The 18,935-nt window shown below is 41.1% G+C and overlaps 1 protein-coding gene across 7 annotated transcripts in view; it reads right to left on the reverse strand.

Moving 5' to 3' along the window:
* Positions 1–13,462, reverse strand: part of EXOC1 (exocyst complex component 1) — a 36,906-nt gene extending 23,444 nt beyond the window's left edge. For 4 of the 7 annotated variants that reach the window (XM_067468764.1, XM_067468762.1, XM_067468761.1 and 1 more), the window contains exons 1-7: positions 13,365–13,462; positions 9,858–9,991; positions 8,832–8,962; positions 7,064–7,223; positions 5,290–5,310; positions 1,680–1,867; positions 121–348 (exon numbers count right to left, since the gene is read on the reverse strand). In XM_067468764.1, coding sequence (XP_067324865.1) covers positions 121–348; positions 1,680–1,867; positions 5,290–5,310; positions 7,064–7,223; positions 8,832–8,962; positions 9,858–9,981 — 852 coding nt within the window. In that variant the 5' untranslated portion in view covers positions 9,982–9,991; positions 13,365–13,462. The remainder of the gene's footprint in view (positions 1–120; positions 349–1,679; positions 1,868–5,289; positions 5,311–7,063; positions 7,224–8,831; positions 8,963–9,857; positions 9,992–13,364) is intronic. The other 3 variants (XM_067468765.1, XM_067468763.1, XM_067468760.1) reach the window with 1 other exon arrangement.
* Between the last annotated feature and the right edge of the window lie 5,473 nt (positions 13,463–18,935).

The following is an 18,935-nucleotide window of genomic DNA, read 5'->3' on the forward strand; positions in this document are numbered from 1 at the left end:
ATACAACTTAAGGTGCCTTTATTGACTTTTAATGATGTTTTATATAAATGCCATTCTAAAATGCTGGTATGCAGACTATAGATTCAAGATAGTAATTCCATAAATATTTCACATGCTTACAACAAGGAACTCTATTTCTGACAACAGCTTCACATTGTTAGTGTTGCTGAGATGAATTAGATGGTTGCTTTCAGAAATCTGGTCCATTTGTTCTTTTACACTCTGCAGCATTTCCTCGTAACTGCTCAGTTTCACTTCAATTTGGTCCACTTCTTTTAGTGCTTCGTCGAGCAGCTGCATAAGAATGTTCACCTGTTTCTCAGAGGCCATGATCGACTGGATGTTTGCCTGGAAAATAATCCACACAATTAGCCAGAAGTGAGACACAAACAAAACTATACATCACCTATGTTTAATCAACATTTTAGGGAGTTTTGGAAGTTGTAAGAACAGAAATTGGGCAGAACCCTAAAACAGAACTGATTAAAGAGATTTTAACAAGCATAACCATTATTCTATAGCACAATCATAGTAACACTCAAAAGTGCTTTGTCACTTTTGGTATCATAACAGCAAATACAAAGCATGAAAAGCATGGAGAATTGGGGATCATTATGTGTTAGGATCAGTGACCATCAGGGTATATAGATCATGAACTGTTAGGATCACAACCTAATCAGAGTAGTAGAGCTTATTTGATAATAGATTATCATTGGGCATGTAAATATTTTGTTTCTGTTTGATGCTTTCAACAAACAATGATGCAAGCAGACTTCTTTTAAAGATAACAAGTTTTGTTTTGTCTTGTCATGTATTTAAAGATACAGGCACATTTCTTGGCAAGAGTTAAAAACTTCAATAATATTTCAGAGAGTTTGTATATTCAACTTATAACTTTTAAGTTTCTTCATGAACTATGTTGCTTCATACGGCTCTCTTTAATAACTTTCAAATAAATACTTTCAAATAAAACACAAGCCTCAACAGTTTCTAACTTCCTAATATAAACTTCTGCACTCTGACAGACTTCTATACTCAAGCTCATTCAAGGCACAACACACTTCTCTAACAGTCATTCCTCAACTGACATGCCCTAATTGTCATCCTGTTTAAACCTGAACATTATAAGCTGTCACTGAGTCAGTCATGTGACCTGCAGCCCCTCCCACTGCTTTAGGTATATAGAGATAAGGAAACTGCACATCAAATAAGACATATACTTCAGTTTATAAAACAATGCATTACAAAACAGCAAACATCATACAGAGGAGGCTTGAGAAAATTGCTTCCTCCTACAAGACAAGCCTTTCCCCGAAATGTATTATAATGTTGAAGTATTTTACACACACTTTTAAAATATGAAACTTAATAAAGCAAAGGCCTACCAAGTCAATCATTATGTTTACAGATGAATCAAACATTGTCTGGTGGGAAATCTACAACCAGGCATCGGTAACTTCAGATTCTCAAGACATAATTCTTTGTCCAGTATGAAACACTTCAAGGTCTAAATGTGAATTTAGTAAGTGTAGACTCTACTGAACCTAGTTCCAATTTTAGAAATGAACACATAGGTTTAAATTAAGAGGAAGCTGAAGAACTCTTATCCTAAGTCCAAAACCATAGACCGAGACCCCCGTGAGCTATGGCGCCTACTATTTTTCATGAAAATTCCTTACCCCATCTAGGACTTGCAGCTCTCTGGATAACTTATCCGCAAAGGCTTCTGCATTAGAGATGGCATATTCACAGCCTTCCATCATTATCTCAATGTCCTGCTCTTCTCTGGCATTCAACTCTTGATACTCGTCCACCACTTCTTCATCTCCTCCTGCCACATTCTGGTTCTCACCACTTGGAACAGATTCTTGAGAGGGGGACACACACAAAGAACACAATAATGAAAAACGGATACAGGGCATAGGCCATCAACATCTTTTCAACAGACTTGGCACAATCTCAAAAGAAAGGGAAGATTACTGTCTGGGCAAAATCAGCCTGACAAAACCTCTTTTAGTTACAGATGAATCTTTACACCTGATAAACTCAGTTGTGGTAGATTGCTCCTCCTGCTATCTCAGAATGAATTTCACAGTAAATCCAATCTCTCAATCTCCTTTTAGTTACAGGCTGATCTTTTGCTTGATATGACTTTTTATTCTGGAAGGGCTTTTGTGATATACTGAGTTTAGTTTGCAGGATGAGAACCCGAACCACTGAAATCAAACACAAAAGGCAGCCATTGAATGGCACCCACTGCTCTCAAGAGGGTGATCTGCTGTAATTGCTTGGTATTGGACTAGGGCCCCTTCTGCACTGCCATATAAAATCCAGATTATCTGCTTTAAACTGGATTGATTATATGGCAGGGTAGACTCAAATAATCCAGTTCAAAGCAGATAATGTGGATTATCTGCTTTGATAATCTGGATGATATAGCAGTGTAGAAGGGGCCTAGGACTACCACAGTTCAAATCCCCACTCAATCACAGAAAACACCTGGGTGACCTTGAGCAAATCACTCTCTGAGTATTAAAGAAAGGCAATGGCAAACCTCCTTTGAATAAATCTTGGCAAGAAAACCCCTAGAAGGTTATCATAAGTTGGAGTCAACTTGAAGGCACACAACAACAGCATGACTATCACTTCCATATGCTATGCACAGATTTTTCAAAACCAGATATGAATTTCTTGCCATTTCCCATTTTGTTTTCATTTTTCCACTGCTTAACATTTTTTGCCAGTCTATGCACCGTTGCTACTGAAGTGTCCTGGGGCAGGAAATGGATCCTTGCAGTTCTCCAGCCCTGCTTCAGCATATAATACCACAACCCTATAACAAGAATGAGGAATATATGCTCTTATTCCAGATACTGGTGGATACTTATCAAGTTTATTCACCACTGCTAGTGAGAGCAGCAATCAAAATATATCTGGAAAGAAATATAGTCCACACCTCACTGAATAGTTAATTTATGCTTTCTAGCATATACAGAAAAATTAGATGCCTAGACCTGAGCCAATAAACTTACTTTTGGCCTGGTCTACTGAAGACTGCACATGTGAAGTAATAGCATTGAAAGTTCTTTCACATATATTCTGTTCTGTTTGTTGCTAGACCCTCCCCCTCCTTGTATATCTCATATACCTTGTACATTGTTGTTCTGGAGAATGTTTTCCCCACAATGACCTGAAATAATTCTGCGACATTATGGTGGAGGAAAAAAGAGATGCCATGCTACTCAAACAGCCACACTGTAGATACTGATGATATCAATACAAGCAACAACAACAACAAAAATGAAAAACAAGAAGACTACATCTCCACTGCTACTAATGGCAAATCATCCCCACACTTTCATTGTCACTTCACTACAAACTCTCAGAACAGTCTCTTGTTTGAAGAAGTTCACAAATTTACTTCTTCTTCCCCAAGATAGACATGATTTTCTCAAGTTGTATGTATCCTATTTCAAATATCACTTTACTAAAACACTGGCATTTTAAAAAAGGTAACCCACATGGATTTTATTATTTACTAGCTTGGATACCCTTCATTGTTCAGGTTGTTATTATTTTTTATACCAAATGTATAAGGTTGTGGATTAACTACAACTGACATAATGCCAGGTTAACCCTGAAAAACGCCATCACTACTTAAAGTTTGTTATGTTAGGCAAGTTTTCTCTAGATGCATCATTGGTGGGGTTCAGTGTGCTCTCTGACTGTAGGGTAAACTATAACTCCCACTATGGTGTGTCAGTTCCCTCAAACCCCTCCAGTAGGTTGAGTTAGTCATGGGGGTTCTGTATGCCAAGTTTGGCTCAAGTCCATCATTGGTGGAGGTAAACAGTTTCTCTGGTTGAGGGTGAACTACAACTCCCAAAAAGGAACGTCAGTTCCCCCCAAACACTTCCAGTATGTATACCAAGTTTGGTCCAGATCCATTGTTGTTTGGGTTCATAGTGCTCTCTGGATGTAGGTGAACTACAAGTCCTATAAATCCCTTCAAAGACCTCAGTATGTTTTGTTGGTCATGGGGGTTCTGTGCTAAGTTAGTTCCTGGTCCATTGTTGATGGAGTTCAAAGTCCTCTTAGATTCCAGGTGAACTATAAATCCCAGGACCTAAAACTCCTATAACTCATGGTGAATTCTCCCCAAATCTCTCTAGTATGTTCAGTTGCTGATCAATTCCTCTGTTTGCTGTGTACCATAGAAAAGTATAGGAAAGGGCTAATGGAGAGGCAGTAACACTGGGATGTCTGTGGTGGAGGAAAAACAGAAAATCTAGGATGAAATTATCCCTGTATGAAAGCCTTCACTTCAGTGGTGGGTGGTGTTGTGTTTGTGGAGGACATTGTAGATGTTACGGCACTCTCTATAATCTGCAGTGTCACTGGAGGGAGGGCTATTCATGTCTCCTGAGTAGTGGGAACTATAGCTATCTGTGGAAGTGGGAGCCTGCCTGTATTAGTGGACACCCCAGCCACACACATACATATTTTCACTTTTATTATGGATATAGATGTTGTATGTTTCACATCAAGGAAAAGTAATTATTGAAGATATCTCTCATGTCGTGCTATTTATCCAGGTATTAATCAAACATAAAATATGAGGAGATCTAGAGTCCTTAAGTTTGTCATATTTAAGCAGTTGAAAAACGGTTTTGATTGCTTTCAAGGGTATTACCGTAAGTATAACATACTTTTTCAAAAGTAGATAATATGTTTATAAAGTAACTTTTCAGTGCAATCCAAATTAAGCCCCACAAAGCTTAGTGGGACCTATAAGCACAGGATTGCTTGTAAACTATGTTCAGGTCTTCAATACGACATATTTAATGCATAACAAATTAGCACATGTATCCTCAACACCAAAGAAACATGTTGAAAATAATCTGATCAGAGGCTCGGTCACATTGCAACGTGAATTTTTCAGTAAGAGATCAGAAAATGTGTTTAGTTTTTGCTGGAAATGTCAGATTTTTTAAAGAATCTTTGTTAACATAAGATGTCAACAAGGACTGTACCTCAAAAGATTTTGAAATTCCAGGCACAGGGTGGCATTAGGTGCATGATTTTGTCTCCACCATAGCTACCCACATTTGAGAGGAAGATAGTTTAACTGCCACTGCCAACTTTAAAGCTTTACTCTATTTTCAGAACTTTCCTGGCTGGCCAGAGGAAAGCATTTCATTTTAACCAAATGGTTTACAGACAGTTTTCAACAAAGCAAAAAGCAAGTCACACAGAAGAAGTAAAATGGAAAGGAAAGGTGTTACGCACCTTCAGCGACTTTAGGTAGTTCTGAAGAATTAAAAGTATGAGAAAAGCAGAGGAAAGGAAGCAAAGAATATTAGCCAAGCAGTGAATGAACAGAGAATTGTTTTTAAAAATGACAACAAGTTGTCATAGTTTCGAAGTTTTTTTAACAAAAATTATGAGAAGTAAATTACAAAGCAGATTTCTTCATATATATGCAATGACAGAAAGACCACATCGTTATAAAGCCCAAACCCACACCAACGTGCAAGCTCAGCAATTAATATCAGCAGCAAATCTGAAGAATCCTTAATCTTCTAAGGTTTATTCAGTTGTTACTTTGAGGATGAAGTCAGGCCTCCTAAGTATGCTATGTTTTAATTTAAAAGGTACTCCTAATGCTGAATTTAAATTGGGGAAGTGAAACAGAAAGATTACAGCAAAACATGTCAAATGAGAGATTGCTGTGGCCATTTTTAATAGGTACTTATCATATTAAAAATAGCCACCACAGTCTTTCTGCAGAGAGGCTTATGTAGTGAGCCCTTATTAAAGATGGCCGCACATTACATTCTTCGGGCTACCTTATGCTGCTTCTGAATGCCATTTGGACTGAAAAAATGGTGAGGAGAGGCTGCTTTTCTTTCTGTTTTAGAGAAATGGAGGGGCCATGGGGCTTCTCATGTTTGCTTTTTGTCACTGACTTCATGCTGTGTTCCTATTCCAGCATTGACTAATGTATCAACCCACCCAGGTTTTTGAATGAGTTTTTGTCAAACTTTTTCAATTTGAATACAAGTAGTGTCGTTACTGTATGTTACTGATCATATTGCAAATGAAATGAGCTTCATCCTTGGCAGAAATGCTTCATGTCAGCAAATGAAAACAATAAGTGACTGTGACAAGAAGTCTGACTCATGCTGAATTATTTGGCTACTTTTAGGATTGCATCCTATTGCTCTGTCCAGTAAGCAAGGCTACTGTCCAAAATGGACAAGTAGTTACAGTAGACTTGTATGAAGGGAAGAGAAATAAGCGATGGGGCTCATTTCAAACTTTTATTTAATAAAAAGAACACTGAGTTATGACTTTTTACAATAAATTAACAACAGGGGACAATGGCTCTAGTTTTTTGGGGGGGGGGGTTGTCGTGTCAGGAGTGACCTGAGAAACTGCAAGTCGCTTCTGGTGTGAGAGAATTGGTCTGCAAGGACGTTGCCCAGGGGACACCCGGATGATTTGATGTTTTATCATCCTTGTGGGAGGCTTCTCTCATGTCTCAACGTGAGGAGCTGGAGCTGATAGAGGGAGCTCATCCGCCTCTCCCCAGATTTGAACCTGCGACCTGTCAGTCTTCAATCCTGCCGGCACAGGGGTTTAACCCACTGTGCCACCGGGGTTGTTACTATTATGTTTATTTATACCCTGTTTTTTCTCTCTACCAAAGAGACTCAAAGCAGCTTACAATAAAACCAATGCAATGCAATTAAAACCAAAAAATATACAAACATTAAAATAGAATTAAATATTAATTGTATTAAACAGTTTAAATCCTTAAAACTGATGAAAATGTCATTGCTATCACATAAATTTAAGTCCTGCTGAAATTATTCCATGGGACACATTTAGGATCAGGGTCAACAGTAGATGAAGCTCAATGGAAAACTTTGCCTACTGTTAGTAGAAGCATGGATTTGGGTAAAACTAGCGACAATACGGATGTTCTACTGTTTAACATAAACTGAATTACTATTTACACTACATTACAGATTAATAAGAGATTCATCTCAAAATTTACCTTCAAGGAGCTGAGCGCTAACATTTATGAAGTCAATCTTTTTTCTGATATAACGCTGGTTGAGTTTCCAAATACAGGAAATGAAGATATTCTTTTCTGCTATACTGCTAGCAACCCATTTGTATATTTTGTCAAAATGGAGATCAAACTCAGGACTTTCCTGAAAAACAAGCACAAAAATTAAGCAGCACTCACATTATACTTTTAAAACAAACAGGTGGAATCTAGGCAACCCTAAAGTACTTACTAATACCCATAATATGACAGATGCTGCAAAGAAAAAAACATAACTCATAGCATCATACAGTTGGAAACAACTGCAAAATCCATCCAGTCCAACTTCCTACTATGCAGGAATATACAATTAAGCACTCCTGAGAGATGGCCATTAAAAGTCTGTTTAAAGACTTCTAAAGAAGGAGAGTATACCAAAATCTAACCCAGTCAATACCACTTTTTCAAGTAAAAAAAAAATCTTCCTAATGACTAAGTGGAATTTCTTTTCTTGTAATTTGAAAAGACTGGTTCATGCTTTAGTCTCTGAAATGACAGAAAACAAACACAATTTCTTCAGATTTTTAAATCTGGTTATCAAGTCACCTCTTACTTTGTCTTCTCCAACCAAAATATACCCTAATCATTCCTTCTAGAGTTTTATTTCCAGTCTCTGATCATACTGCTTGCTCTGGACACAATCCTTTTTATCAATGATATCATGTTGAAGAAAAGTATAGGAGGTTCATATAAAGTAAATAAAAGTATTATGAATTACGACTCCCTGACCAAACAAAAATTACTTTTAGAGGACACAGAAAAATAGAAGAACCTAGGGGAAAAAAGTTTGCAGTGATGTTTAATTTCAGTATTAAATATAGAGAGGGAGGAGATGGAGAAAAAGGGAAGCGGGAGGAGGAGGGTGCAAGGGAGGGAGAGAAAAGAAGGAAGGGAGGGGGAGGATAGGAAGGGAGAGGGAGAGAGGCGAAGGGAGAAGGAGAGAGGTTGGGGGAAGAGGGGAGGGGTGGGGAGGGAGGAGAAGGGAGGGAGTGAGTGAGAGGGATGGATGTGGAGGGATGAAGAGGAAAAACAGGTAAGGAGAAAAATGGGGGAGGGGAAGAGAGGGAGAGAGAGGGCAGAGGAAGGGGAGAGGGACTGAAGGGATGCTAGAGGAAAGGGAAAGGGGAGGAAGAAGAAAGAGAGGAAGGAAGAGGGAGGCAGGGAGGGAGCAAGGAGGGGGAGAGAGGGAGGCAGGCAGGGAGGGAAGGAGAAAGGCAGGAAGAGGGAGGCAGGGAGAGAGAAGGCAGAAGGAGGAGAGATGGAGGGAGGGAGGGAGCGGGAAAGAGGGGAGGGAGAGGGGGAAAGGGAGAAAGGAAAGTCGGGAGGGAGAAGGAGGAAGAGGGAAAGGGAAGGAGAGGCAGGGAGGAAGGGGGAGGGAGAAAGGTGGAGAGGTGAGGAGAGGCAGGGAGGAAGGGAAAAGGAGAAAGTGGGAAAGGGGAGGCAGGGAGAGGCAGAGAGGGTTAGGGGGAGGGAGCACTAATCTCACCTACCCTCCAAAACTGTTTCTGTTCTGTAGAAGTTTGACATGCAGCCTGATACACTCACTGAGTTTAATAGGACTTGCTTCCAAATTAGTAGGAATAACAGTAATCCTAGTATTTAATACCACCAGTCAAAGATAGTGAAGCTGGCAAGCATGTAATGAAACTCCCCCTACCACAGCATCTTTGTACAATAAATATTTGCAGAACAGATAATTATAACTGTGACATACTTTGATGGCATCCTTGGCGTCCACAACAGCAAGATCACGAAGTAGCCATGCAGTCTGCCTCTTGTAGAAGTCTCCCTTATCAGATTTTTTCACCTTTACCACATTCACCTGCACTGGCCGTTCCGTTGTCACTGTCAAGTAACGTACATCATTAATCTCCCTATAATGGTCATGCTTGTTTTCCTGAAACTGGGAAATCACCAGCAAGATATCCGAGAAACCATCACCAACAAAACCTCGGTTACTGAATCCTCCCCAGTTTACTTAATAAGAAAATGCCAAATCACTAGAATTCAGAGCATGCCTTCATTCATAATTGTGCAAGACGCAGCAATCATCATCATGTCAAACAAGACAAGATCTAGATATACCATCAACATATTATCATTTTTACTTAATGGGACAAAACTAAAGAAGGCAATAGCAGTGCATCAGTTGGTGTAGTAGTTTCAGTATTAAAACTCTCACTTGGCCATGGAAACTCACTGGGTGGTCTTGGATAAGCCACTCTTTCTCAGCCTTAGAGGAAAGCAAAGGCAAGTCACTTCTGAAGAAAACGCCATGACATTATGGTGACCTTAGGGTCACCATAAGTCAGAATTGACATGAAAGCACACAGTAGCAAAAATCCTGTTAGTCCTATTATATACAGATAGAAGGAGCCCCTGGTGGTGCAGTGGATTAAACTGCTGAGCTGCTGAACTTGCTGACCAAAAGGTCTCAGGTTCGAATCTGTGGAGCAGCGTGAGCTTCTGCTGTTAGCCCCAGCTTCTGCCAACTTAGCAGTTCAAAAACATGCAAATGTGAGTAGATCAATAGGTACCACTCCGGCAGGAATGTAACGGTGCTCCATGCAGTTATGCTGGCCACATGGCCTAGGAGGTGTCTATGGATAATGCTGGCTCTTTGGCTTAGAAATGGAGATGAGCATCAACCCCCAGAGTTGGACACGACTGGACTTAATGTCAGGGGAAAACCTTTATCTTAACCTATAAGAGCTAAAGATAACGCTTCAATAACACATACCTGTTGCACATAGAAAGCAGTTTCTCTTCTTTTTCCCTGCTTTGCAAACATTGACAATGCTTAATAAACGTTCATCATTTGGAGTGAAAATATCCCTCTGTAAGGCATGCTTGATTGCAGTCATTTTCTCTGAACTGAAAGATAGAAGTCATGTCTAAGATCACGACATGCAAATATATTTCTGAGCAAGAAAACATTCTGCTATGTATATCGCTTCACAGAACATCTAGTTCTCTAGAAAGAACCTTGTATTAGCCTTTGATTTAGTGCAATAAATACTGAAGTGCAGGCTGTAGGTCTCAAAGAAAATCTCAGCATGAAGTACAAGGTATGATTTGGTTTTTTACAGTTGCTGATTGTGAACTTGAGTGTTTTATGCCATGTTGTAGGTGGAATAAATCATGAATTCACTCACACATCTGAAATTTTAACTGATGTTTCACAATATGAAGAGTGCCAATTATGTTATTTAATATATTGGGCAACATAAACCACATTATAATAATCGTATCCCAGATCACTCAGCAGAGTAATAAAGAATTCGACTGTAACTACAGAATTTCAAGTTTATTTTAAGCATTATCACCCACACCCAATAAAGCAAACACTGAACAGAGGCTGAGTAAAATTTAAATACTTCAAGAGAATTTAATATCTGAACTTTTGATTTTAGGCTACAGATATCTCAACCGTATCATCTACTAGTGACAAAATCAGAACGTATGGCAATGTGGGAAACCTAGTCGTAAAACTTGACAGACTTGATCATGTTTTAAAGCAAACATCATCTTTAGTCATTTATAAAGGCCAAAAGCACTGATGTAAAAACAATTTAAACTGTTTTCTATTAATACATTTAACCAGACATGAGGAACCCTTTGAACTGCCAGAAATTTTGGGACTTCAGTTTCCAGAATAAAAAAATTGGAGATACAGAAGTTCTCCACCTTTATTTTAAGCCACTCAACATACCAAACTCTCCGTAACTCAGATGAATGAATTTTGTGGCTACATAACCTGTATTTTTTCCTTGAGCTTCCCTAAAAATGGGCCCTATATTTTATATGGACAGTTTTTAAATAAATGTTAATACACACACAAATATAGGGTGTCATATAAATGTAGGCTGTTAGGAATTGTGGGAGTTAAAGTCCAAAACACCTGGAGGGCCAACGTTTTCCCATGCCTAGGGTAGTGGTTTGAATGTGAGTTTCCAATCTCCCCTATTTGGGCAAAGTCATGGAATGTGTGGTGGCTTCACAACTCCAGGGGTTCTTGGTAGACACCGATTATCTATATCTGGCAGTCTGGCTTTAGGCCAGGACATGGAACCTAAATAGCCCTGGTCGCCTTAGTAGATGAACTACGCCGGGAGCTTGAGAGGGGGAGTGTGTCCGTTGGTTCTGCTGGACCTCTCAGCGGCCTTCGATACCGTTGACCACGGTATCCTTCTGAGATGCCTTACAAGAATGGGACTTGGAGGTACTGCTTTGCAGTGGCTCTGGTCCTTCCTGGAGGGACAGTCCCAGAAGGCGTTACTGGGTGACACCTGTTCGACTCCACAACCATTGTCTTGTGGAGTCCTTCAGGGTTCAGTATTGTCCCCGATGTTGTTTAACATCTACATTAAGCAGCTGGGGGAGATCATCTGGAGTTTCGGAGTGCAATATTATCTGTATGCAGATGACGTCCAAATCTGTCACTCCTTCCCACCCATTACTAAGGAGGCTATCCAGACCTTGAACCAGTGCTTGGCAGCTGTCGGACTGGATGAGGGCTAAGAAATTGAAATTGAATCCAGACAAGACAGAGGTCCTTCTGGTCAGTCGAAAGGCCAAACAGGGCATAGGGTTACAGCCTGTATTGGATGGGGTTACACTCCCTCTGAAGATGCAGGTTTGCAGCTTGGGAGTGATCCTGGATTCATCGCTTAGTCTGGAACCCCAGATCTCGGTGGTGGCCAGGGGAGCTTTTGCACAGTTAAAACTTGTGCGCCAGCTGCACCTGTATCTTGATCTGGCTACGGTGGTCCATGCTCTTATTACATCCCGAATAGATTAATTCAACGCACTCTACATAGGGCTGCCTTTGAAGACTGTTCAGAATCTCCAACTAGTCCAATGAGTGGCAGCCAGATTACTAACTGGAACGACATACAGGGAGCATACCACCCCCTTGCTGTGTCAGCTCCACTGGCTGCTGGTCCATTTCCGAACACAATTCAAAGTGCTGGTCTTGACCTATAAAGCTCTATATCAGGGGTCCTCAAACTTTTTAAACAGAGGGCCACGTCACAGTCCCTCAAACTGTTGGAGGGCCGGATTATAATTTGAAAAAAACATGAATGAATTCCTAAGCCCACTGCACATATCTTATTTGTAGTAGGGAAAAAAACTTTAAAAGAATACAATAATTGAAATGAAAAACAATTTCAACGAATATAAACTTATTACTATTTCAATGGGAAGTGTGGTATTGCTTTTGGCTGATGAGATATGATTGTTGTTGTTTTCTGCTTTCAAGTCATTTCAGACTTAGGTTGACCCTGAGCGAGGGCCGGGTAAATGACCTTGAAGGGCCGTATCCAGCCCCCGGGCCTTACTTTGAGGACCCCTGCTCTATATGGTTCTGGCCCAGCTTACTTGTCCGAACGCATTCCACCTCGCAGTTTAAGATCATCTGGGGAGGCCCTGCTTTTTCTCCAGCCAGCGTTGCAAATGCATCTGGTGGGGACAAGAGACAGGGCCTTCTCGGCTGTCGCTCCCCGTCTGTGAAACTCGCTTCCCAACGAGATAAAATCGGCCTCATCCCTCCTGTTTTTTTTAGGAAGAAATTAAAATCATGGTTCTGGGACCAGGCTTTTGGACAGCAGGCATAATAGCACTTTGGATGTGGAATTCGACTGGAATGGTGATATGCCTGACATTACTGTTTTTATGGTTGTAATTAATGCTTTACTTATTGTTTTAATTGTTGTTTTATTGTATTGTTATATGTAACGGCATCAAATTGTTGCCAAGTGTAAGCCGTCCTGAATCCCCCTTTGGGGGTTGAGAAGGACGGGGTAAAAGTGCTAGAAATAAATAAATGTTGGATTATGGATAGAACCATACTGTCGAATCAATGCAGATGGTTATGCAATCTTTTTTAGTTTGTTGAGGCACCAGCCCTCTCAGGCAAAGAAGGCTAAAGACATTGTAAAACTACAACTCCCATAATTTCATAGTAGTTAAAGTTCAAGTGGTGTCAAATGCCTTATTTCTTCACTGTGAAGGCCATGGCAAACCCAGTGGGAGGCCTTAGGCCTGTCACACCCTCTCAGCCTCAGAGGAAGGGAAGGCCTCTTCTAAGCAAACCTTGGGGAGAAAAAGACTCCAACGAACATAACACACATTTGGAGAGAGAGGATGAAGAAGATAAAGGAAAACAAGGGGAAGGGCTTTACAACAGAAAGCCCTCTGGCTGGCCTGGCACAGGGCCCTTCCCTCCCCGCCCTGCTCTCCTTACCCTCAGAGCCAGGACTGAGGCCCCTCCGCTGCCTCCAGAGACGCCTGTCACGCCCAGCCCCGAAAGACCCGCCTCCCCATCCCCCGTCTTCCAATCGCAGCGCCTGCTTCAGTCGCGTGGGCAGGGCAAGGAAGCGGAAGTCCATGCAGACTGTGGAGACGGGGAAAAGGGAGAGACGAGTTTCTGGCGCTAGAGAGGGACGCACATTGGAACTTCCGGTGCTGGGTGTCTCTCCTCACTTCCGGTCGTGGCAGAGCCTTGCGGGAAGGAGCAAAGGATGCAGTTTCTGAGTTGTTGTAGGATTTTTTCGGGCTATATGGCCATGTGGTTCTCAACCTGGGGTCTCCAGATGTTTTTGGCCTACAACTCCCAGAAATCCCAGCCAGTTTACCAGCTGTTAGGATTTCTGGAAGTTGAAGGCCAAAAACATCTGGGAACCCCAGGTTGAGAACCACTGTGAGGCATTCTCTCCTGAAGTTTCGCCTGCATCTATGGCAAGCATCCTTAGAGGTTGTGAGGCCTCTTTTTTTTTTTTTTTTTGCAGTTTCTCTTTTGCAAAGGAGGCAGTTTGACATCCTCAGCCCCTTCCATACAGCTGTATAAAGTCCCACATTATCTGCTTTAAACTGGAATATATGGCAGTGTAGACTCACTTAGCCCAAAACTATCTTGACAGTGTATTGTTGAAGTATTGTCGAAGGCTTTCATGGCTGGAATCACTGGGTTGTTGTAGGTTTTTTCGGGCTATATGGCCATGGTCTAGAGCATCATCATCATCATTTAATAACTTATGAATCGCCCTCCATCCGAGAATGCTCTAGACGATTTACAGCTAAATTATAAAAGATAAAATACATACATACAAAAATTAAGAATTAACAGATCGAATGCTCTAGTAAAACGCCAGGTCTTAAGTGCGAGAGTAAAAGGCCCTAAGTCACGCATGGCTCTTATGTAGGGCGGCAAGGAAGAGCAGTGGTTCTCAACCTGTGGGTCCCCAGGTGTTTTGACCTACAACTCCCAGAAATCCCAGCCAGTTTACCAGCTGTTAGGATTTCTGGGAAATGAAGGCTACGACATCTGGGGACTCACAGGTTGAGAACCACTGGTCTAGAGGCATTCTCTCCTGACGTTTCGCCTGCATCTATGGCAAGCAGCCTCAGAGGTAGTGAGGTCTGTTGGAACTAGGAAAAATGGTTTATATATCTGTGAAATGACCAGGGTGGGACAAAGGACTCTTGTCTGCTGGAGCTAGGTGTGAATGTTACAACTGATCACCTTGATTAGCATATAATGGCCTGACAGTGCCATATAATGGCCTGACAGTGCTCTGATCTTGACAGATTAGAGAGATGGGCCAAAACTAACAAAATGAAGTTCAACAGGGACCAATGCAAGATACTCCACTCAGAAAAAACGAAATGCAAAGATACAGAGGGGGACGAGGCCTGGCTAGAGAACAGTACGTGTAAAAAAGATCTTGGGGTCCTCGTGGACAACAAGTTAAACATGAGCCAACAATGTGATATGGTAGCAAAAAAAAAGCAAATGGGATTTTGGCCTGCACATCCACTCTCTTTCCAAATCTAGGAAGCAAGTTCTTGGAGGTGTTTGGCTGCAGGCACACACACTTTCTCTTCCAGGCTACACCACGCCAGTCAGCCATGCACTCTTTCCATTCCAAGGCATTTTAACAAGGCTTCCCACTTCCAGGTAAGGAAGAGTGATGCTCTCTTGGAAGAGGAGAGCAGTTTCTAGGGACTGAGGGTTTACTTTTTGTTTGTTGTGGGAGTAACAAAAAGATTAAATAGTGCCAAAATCCAGGCTTGGAGTCAGGGTTGGCTCTCAACTGCTTTCGTGTCCAGCTAATTTTCATACAGGGAGGAGGGTTCCCGTTACATGCTCCCAAAGTACAGAAAAGAATGAAAGAAATGAAGGAAACAGGACTCCTGGCTCAAGAGCAGTACGTGTGAAAAAGATATTGGAGTCCTTATGGACAACAAGTTAAACATGAGCCAACAATGTGATGTGGTGGCAAAAAAAGGCCAATGGGATTTTGGCCTGCATCAATAGGAGTTTAGTGTCTAGATCTAGGGAAGTAATGCTACCCCTCTATTCCGCCTTGGTTAGACCACACCTGGAATATTGTATCCAATTCTGGGCACCACAATTGAAGAGAGAAATTGACAAGCTGGAATGTATCCAGAGGAGGGCGACTAAAATGATCAAGGGTCTGGAGAACAAGCCCTATGAGGAGTGGCTTAAAGAGCTGGACATGTTTAGCCTTCAGAAGAGAAGGCTGAGAGGAGACATGATAGCCATGTATAAATATGTGAGAGGAAGTCACAGGGAGGAGGGAACAAGCTTGTTCTCTGCTTCCCTGGAGACTAGGATGCGGAGCAGTGGCTTCAAACTACAAGAAAGGAGATTCCACCTGAACATGAGAAAGAACTTTCTGACTGTGAGAGCTGTTCAGCAGTGGATTTCTTTGCCCCAGAGTGTGGTGGAGGCACCTTCTTTGGAAGCTTTTAAACAGAGGCTGGACGGCCATCTGTCAGGGGTGCTTTGAATTCAATATTCCTGCTTCTTGGCAGAAACCTCATGGACTGAATGGCCCCACGAGGTCTCTTCCAATTCTATGATTCTAACCCACTTCAAAGCAGATATTGTGGATTATCTGCCTTGATATCCTAGGTTATATGGCTGTGTAGAAAGGACCATAGAATCACATAATAGAGTTGGAAGAGACCACATGGGCCATCCAATCCAACCCTCAGCCATGGAGGAAAAACATGATCGAAGCACCACCGACAGATGGTCATCCGGCCTCTGTTTAAAAGCTACCAAGGAAGGAGCTTCCACCACACTCCAAGGCAGAGAGTTCCACAGCTCTTACAGTTATGAAGATTATTTATTTATTTCATATACTTGTACCCTGCCCTTCCACCCCCGAGGGGGAACTCAGGGCGGCCTCACAGCAAACACCATTCAGTGCCATTATAATGATAAGAACAATCAACACATTCATTAAAACAAAACATTAAATAAACAGTTGTTAAAACACACCAATTAAAATCCGTGTCCATTCATTGTCACTTTGAAATTGCCTATGTCTTCTTCATACAAGCCGCTGTTCAATGGTCAAGTGCAAGGTCCCACAGCCAAGGCTTGGGTTTCCTTCTAAAGGGCAGGAGGGAGGTGGTCAGTCTGATGTCTTGGGGAGGGAATTCCACTGATGGGGAGCCACTGTTGAGAAGGCCCTGTCTCGTTTCCACCAATCGCGTTTGCGATGGCGGTGGGATAAAGAGCATGGCCTCTCCAGATGATCTTAAACTTTGTGATAATTTGTAGTAGGAGATACGTTCGGACATGTAGTCTGGACCAGAACTGTTTAGACCTTTAAAGGTTAAAACCGGCACTTTGAATTGTGCTTGGAAATAGATCGGCAACCAGTAGAGCTGGCATAATAGTTCTTCCTAATGTTCAGGTGGAATCTCCTTTCCTGTAATTTGAACCCATTTCTCCTAGTCCTAATTTCAAGGGTTTCAAAACAAGCCTGCTTCCTTATGACATCCTTTCACATATTTATACATAGCTATCATGTCTCCTCTCAACCTTCAGGCTAAACATACCCAGCTCTTTAAGATGCTCCTCACAAGGCATGGTCTCCAGACCTTTGGTCATTTTAGATGTTGTCCAATCACAAAAGTCATTCAGAAGGGGTTTGTCATTCATTGCCATCCTGGGGTTAAGGGAGTGTAATTTGCCAAGTAGTGATTTAAACCCTGGTTTTTGAGAGTTGTAGTCTAACACTCAAGCCACTACACCACCCTGGCTCTATTACTGAGATCTATTGTGGGTTTTTAAAAAATAAAATAAAACAGATATTGCCACATGTTTGTTTGTATAACATCCCTGTGTAAAGCATTTATTATCTCAAATACTCAGGAAGCCAAATGCAATCTGGCAAGTTGGGCAAGCTCAGTAACTCCAAGGTTAAACTATTTCAGTCATTAAGACATTTTTGAAGAGGTTGGTGTTATTTACATTTACCAATGTTTGTGTTCATTGAACCATCTGAAATCAAATGGATCAACATCCTAGCCACCCATGTAAATAATTTTGGATAGCCAAAAACATATATTACAAGGAAATTCTAGATCCTACAAATAGCATCTCTGCACCTGCAATCTGACAGCAAACCCATAACAAATTCCCAAGCACTTTTGGAAACTGGACTTTATGTTTTGGGACAAGGGCTATTCATGTTGGTTGATTTCCAATCAATTGAAAGAAAATAATATTTTTTAAATTGCTATGGTGTCAGACTATTATTGTAATAACGCAATATAAAGGTGCCTGAGCTACAATTGCTCAATGTATAAACAAGGTGTAATGTCATTTTAATAATGCCACACAAAATTTGCAGAAATGCATATATCCTTTTTCACAGCAGTAACATTTAAAGTGCAGACAGTTATATTGTGTGATGCTTATTACATACACATAACAGTTAAGCAAGAACAGGAGTAATTCAGCATAACACATTTGAAGTTAATTTTTTTATATCAGCACAAAATATAAAAAGGATTGTCAAAAATATCTGTTGGCTGTACATTTCTTTTAAAGGTTAGCAAGAAGTATTTCTATATGTTCCATCAAGTCACATACAGTCACAAGAATATACACAATTGCACAGCATGTTTAGAGTTCAGTGCCAGTGAACTCACAGTACAACTGGCTCCAATACAAATGAAAAGGAGCATTCCCAACACAACCTCTGCAGTCGTCCTCAGTGACAGCTTGTGACTTCCATCCAAATGGAACAGTAAATCTGTTCTGGGTTTTAATTTGAACTTTGAAAGAATTGACCAAGGCACTGAATCCATTTTGTAAATAGGATTCAGCACCTTGGATAGTTTTTTAAATGTTTAAACTGAAACCCAAAGATGATTCAGTGTCCTGCTGACATGTTGCCACTTCTTTTTAAACATTTGGACTAAAGCCCAAAGCAGAATCACTGTCCTGCTGACATGTTGCCAGCCACCATTGGTCCTCAGTATTTTTTGGTATTGTCCACGTATATACAGTGTGGAACGTGAAAAATTGAACATAGCTCAACAGTCCTACTTTGGGCCTATCAGTTGCAAGACAAAACACAATTATTCACCATTACAGAAAATAAAGCCATGGATTTTTTACTGAAGCAAAAGCAGGTGAGTTTTTATATGTGGATCAGGGGCTGTGTTTGGCTTAGTGAGTCAAATGTTGGGGTCCCAGAATGAGAAATGCATTCATTGCATTCCAGCAAACATTGTATGAAAGCACACACCTAACCTTGGTTTTCTGCTTTTGACTCCACAATATGCACAATAGCAAATGTGGGTATGAGAAAATCTACCTCTCAAAGACCACTTAGTGTTAAACTATACTCCCAGTGATTCTTTGGGAACAGTCAGAAAAGTTACAGTGGTATAAAGCAAAAATATGTGGGTTAGCCTTAATGCAAGGTCTATTTATCTATAGTCTTATAGCATAAACTTATCTATGCCCACTTAAGTGGTAAACTCC

This window comes from Anolis sagrei, chromosome 5 (assembly GCF_037176765.1).
Source record: "Anolis sagrei isolate rAnoSag1 chromosome 5, rAnoSag1.mat, whole genome shotgun sequence".
Lineage (NCBI taxonomy): Eukaryota > Metazoa > Chordata > Lepidosauria > Squamata > Dactyloidae > Anolis > Anolis sagrei.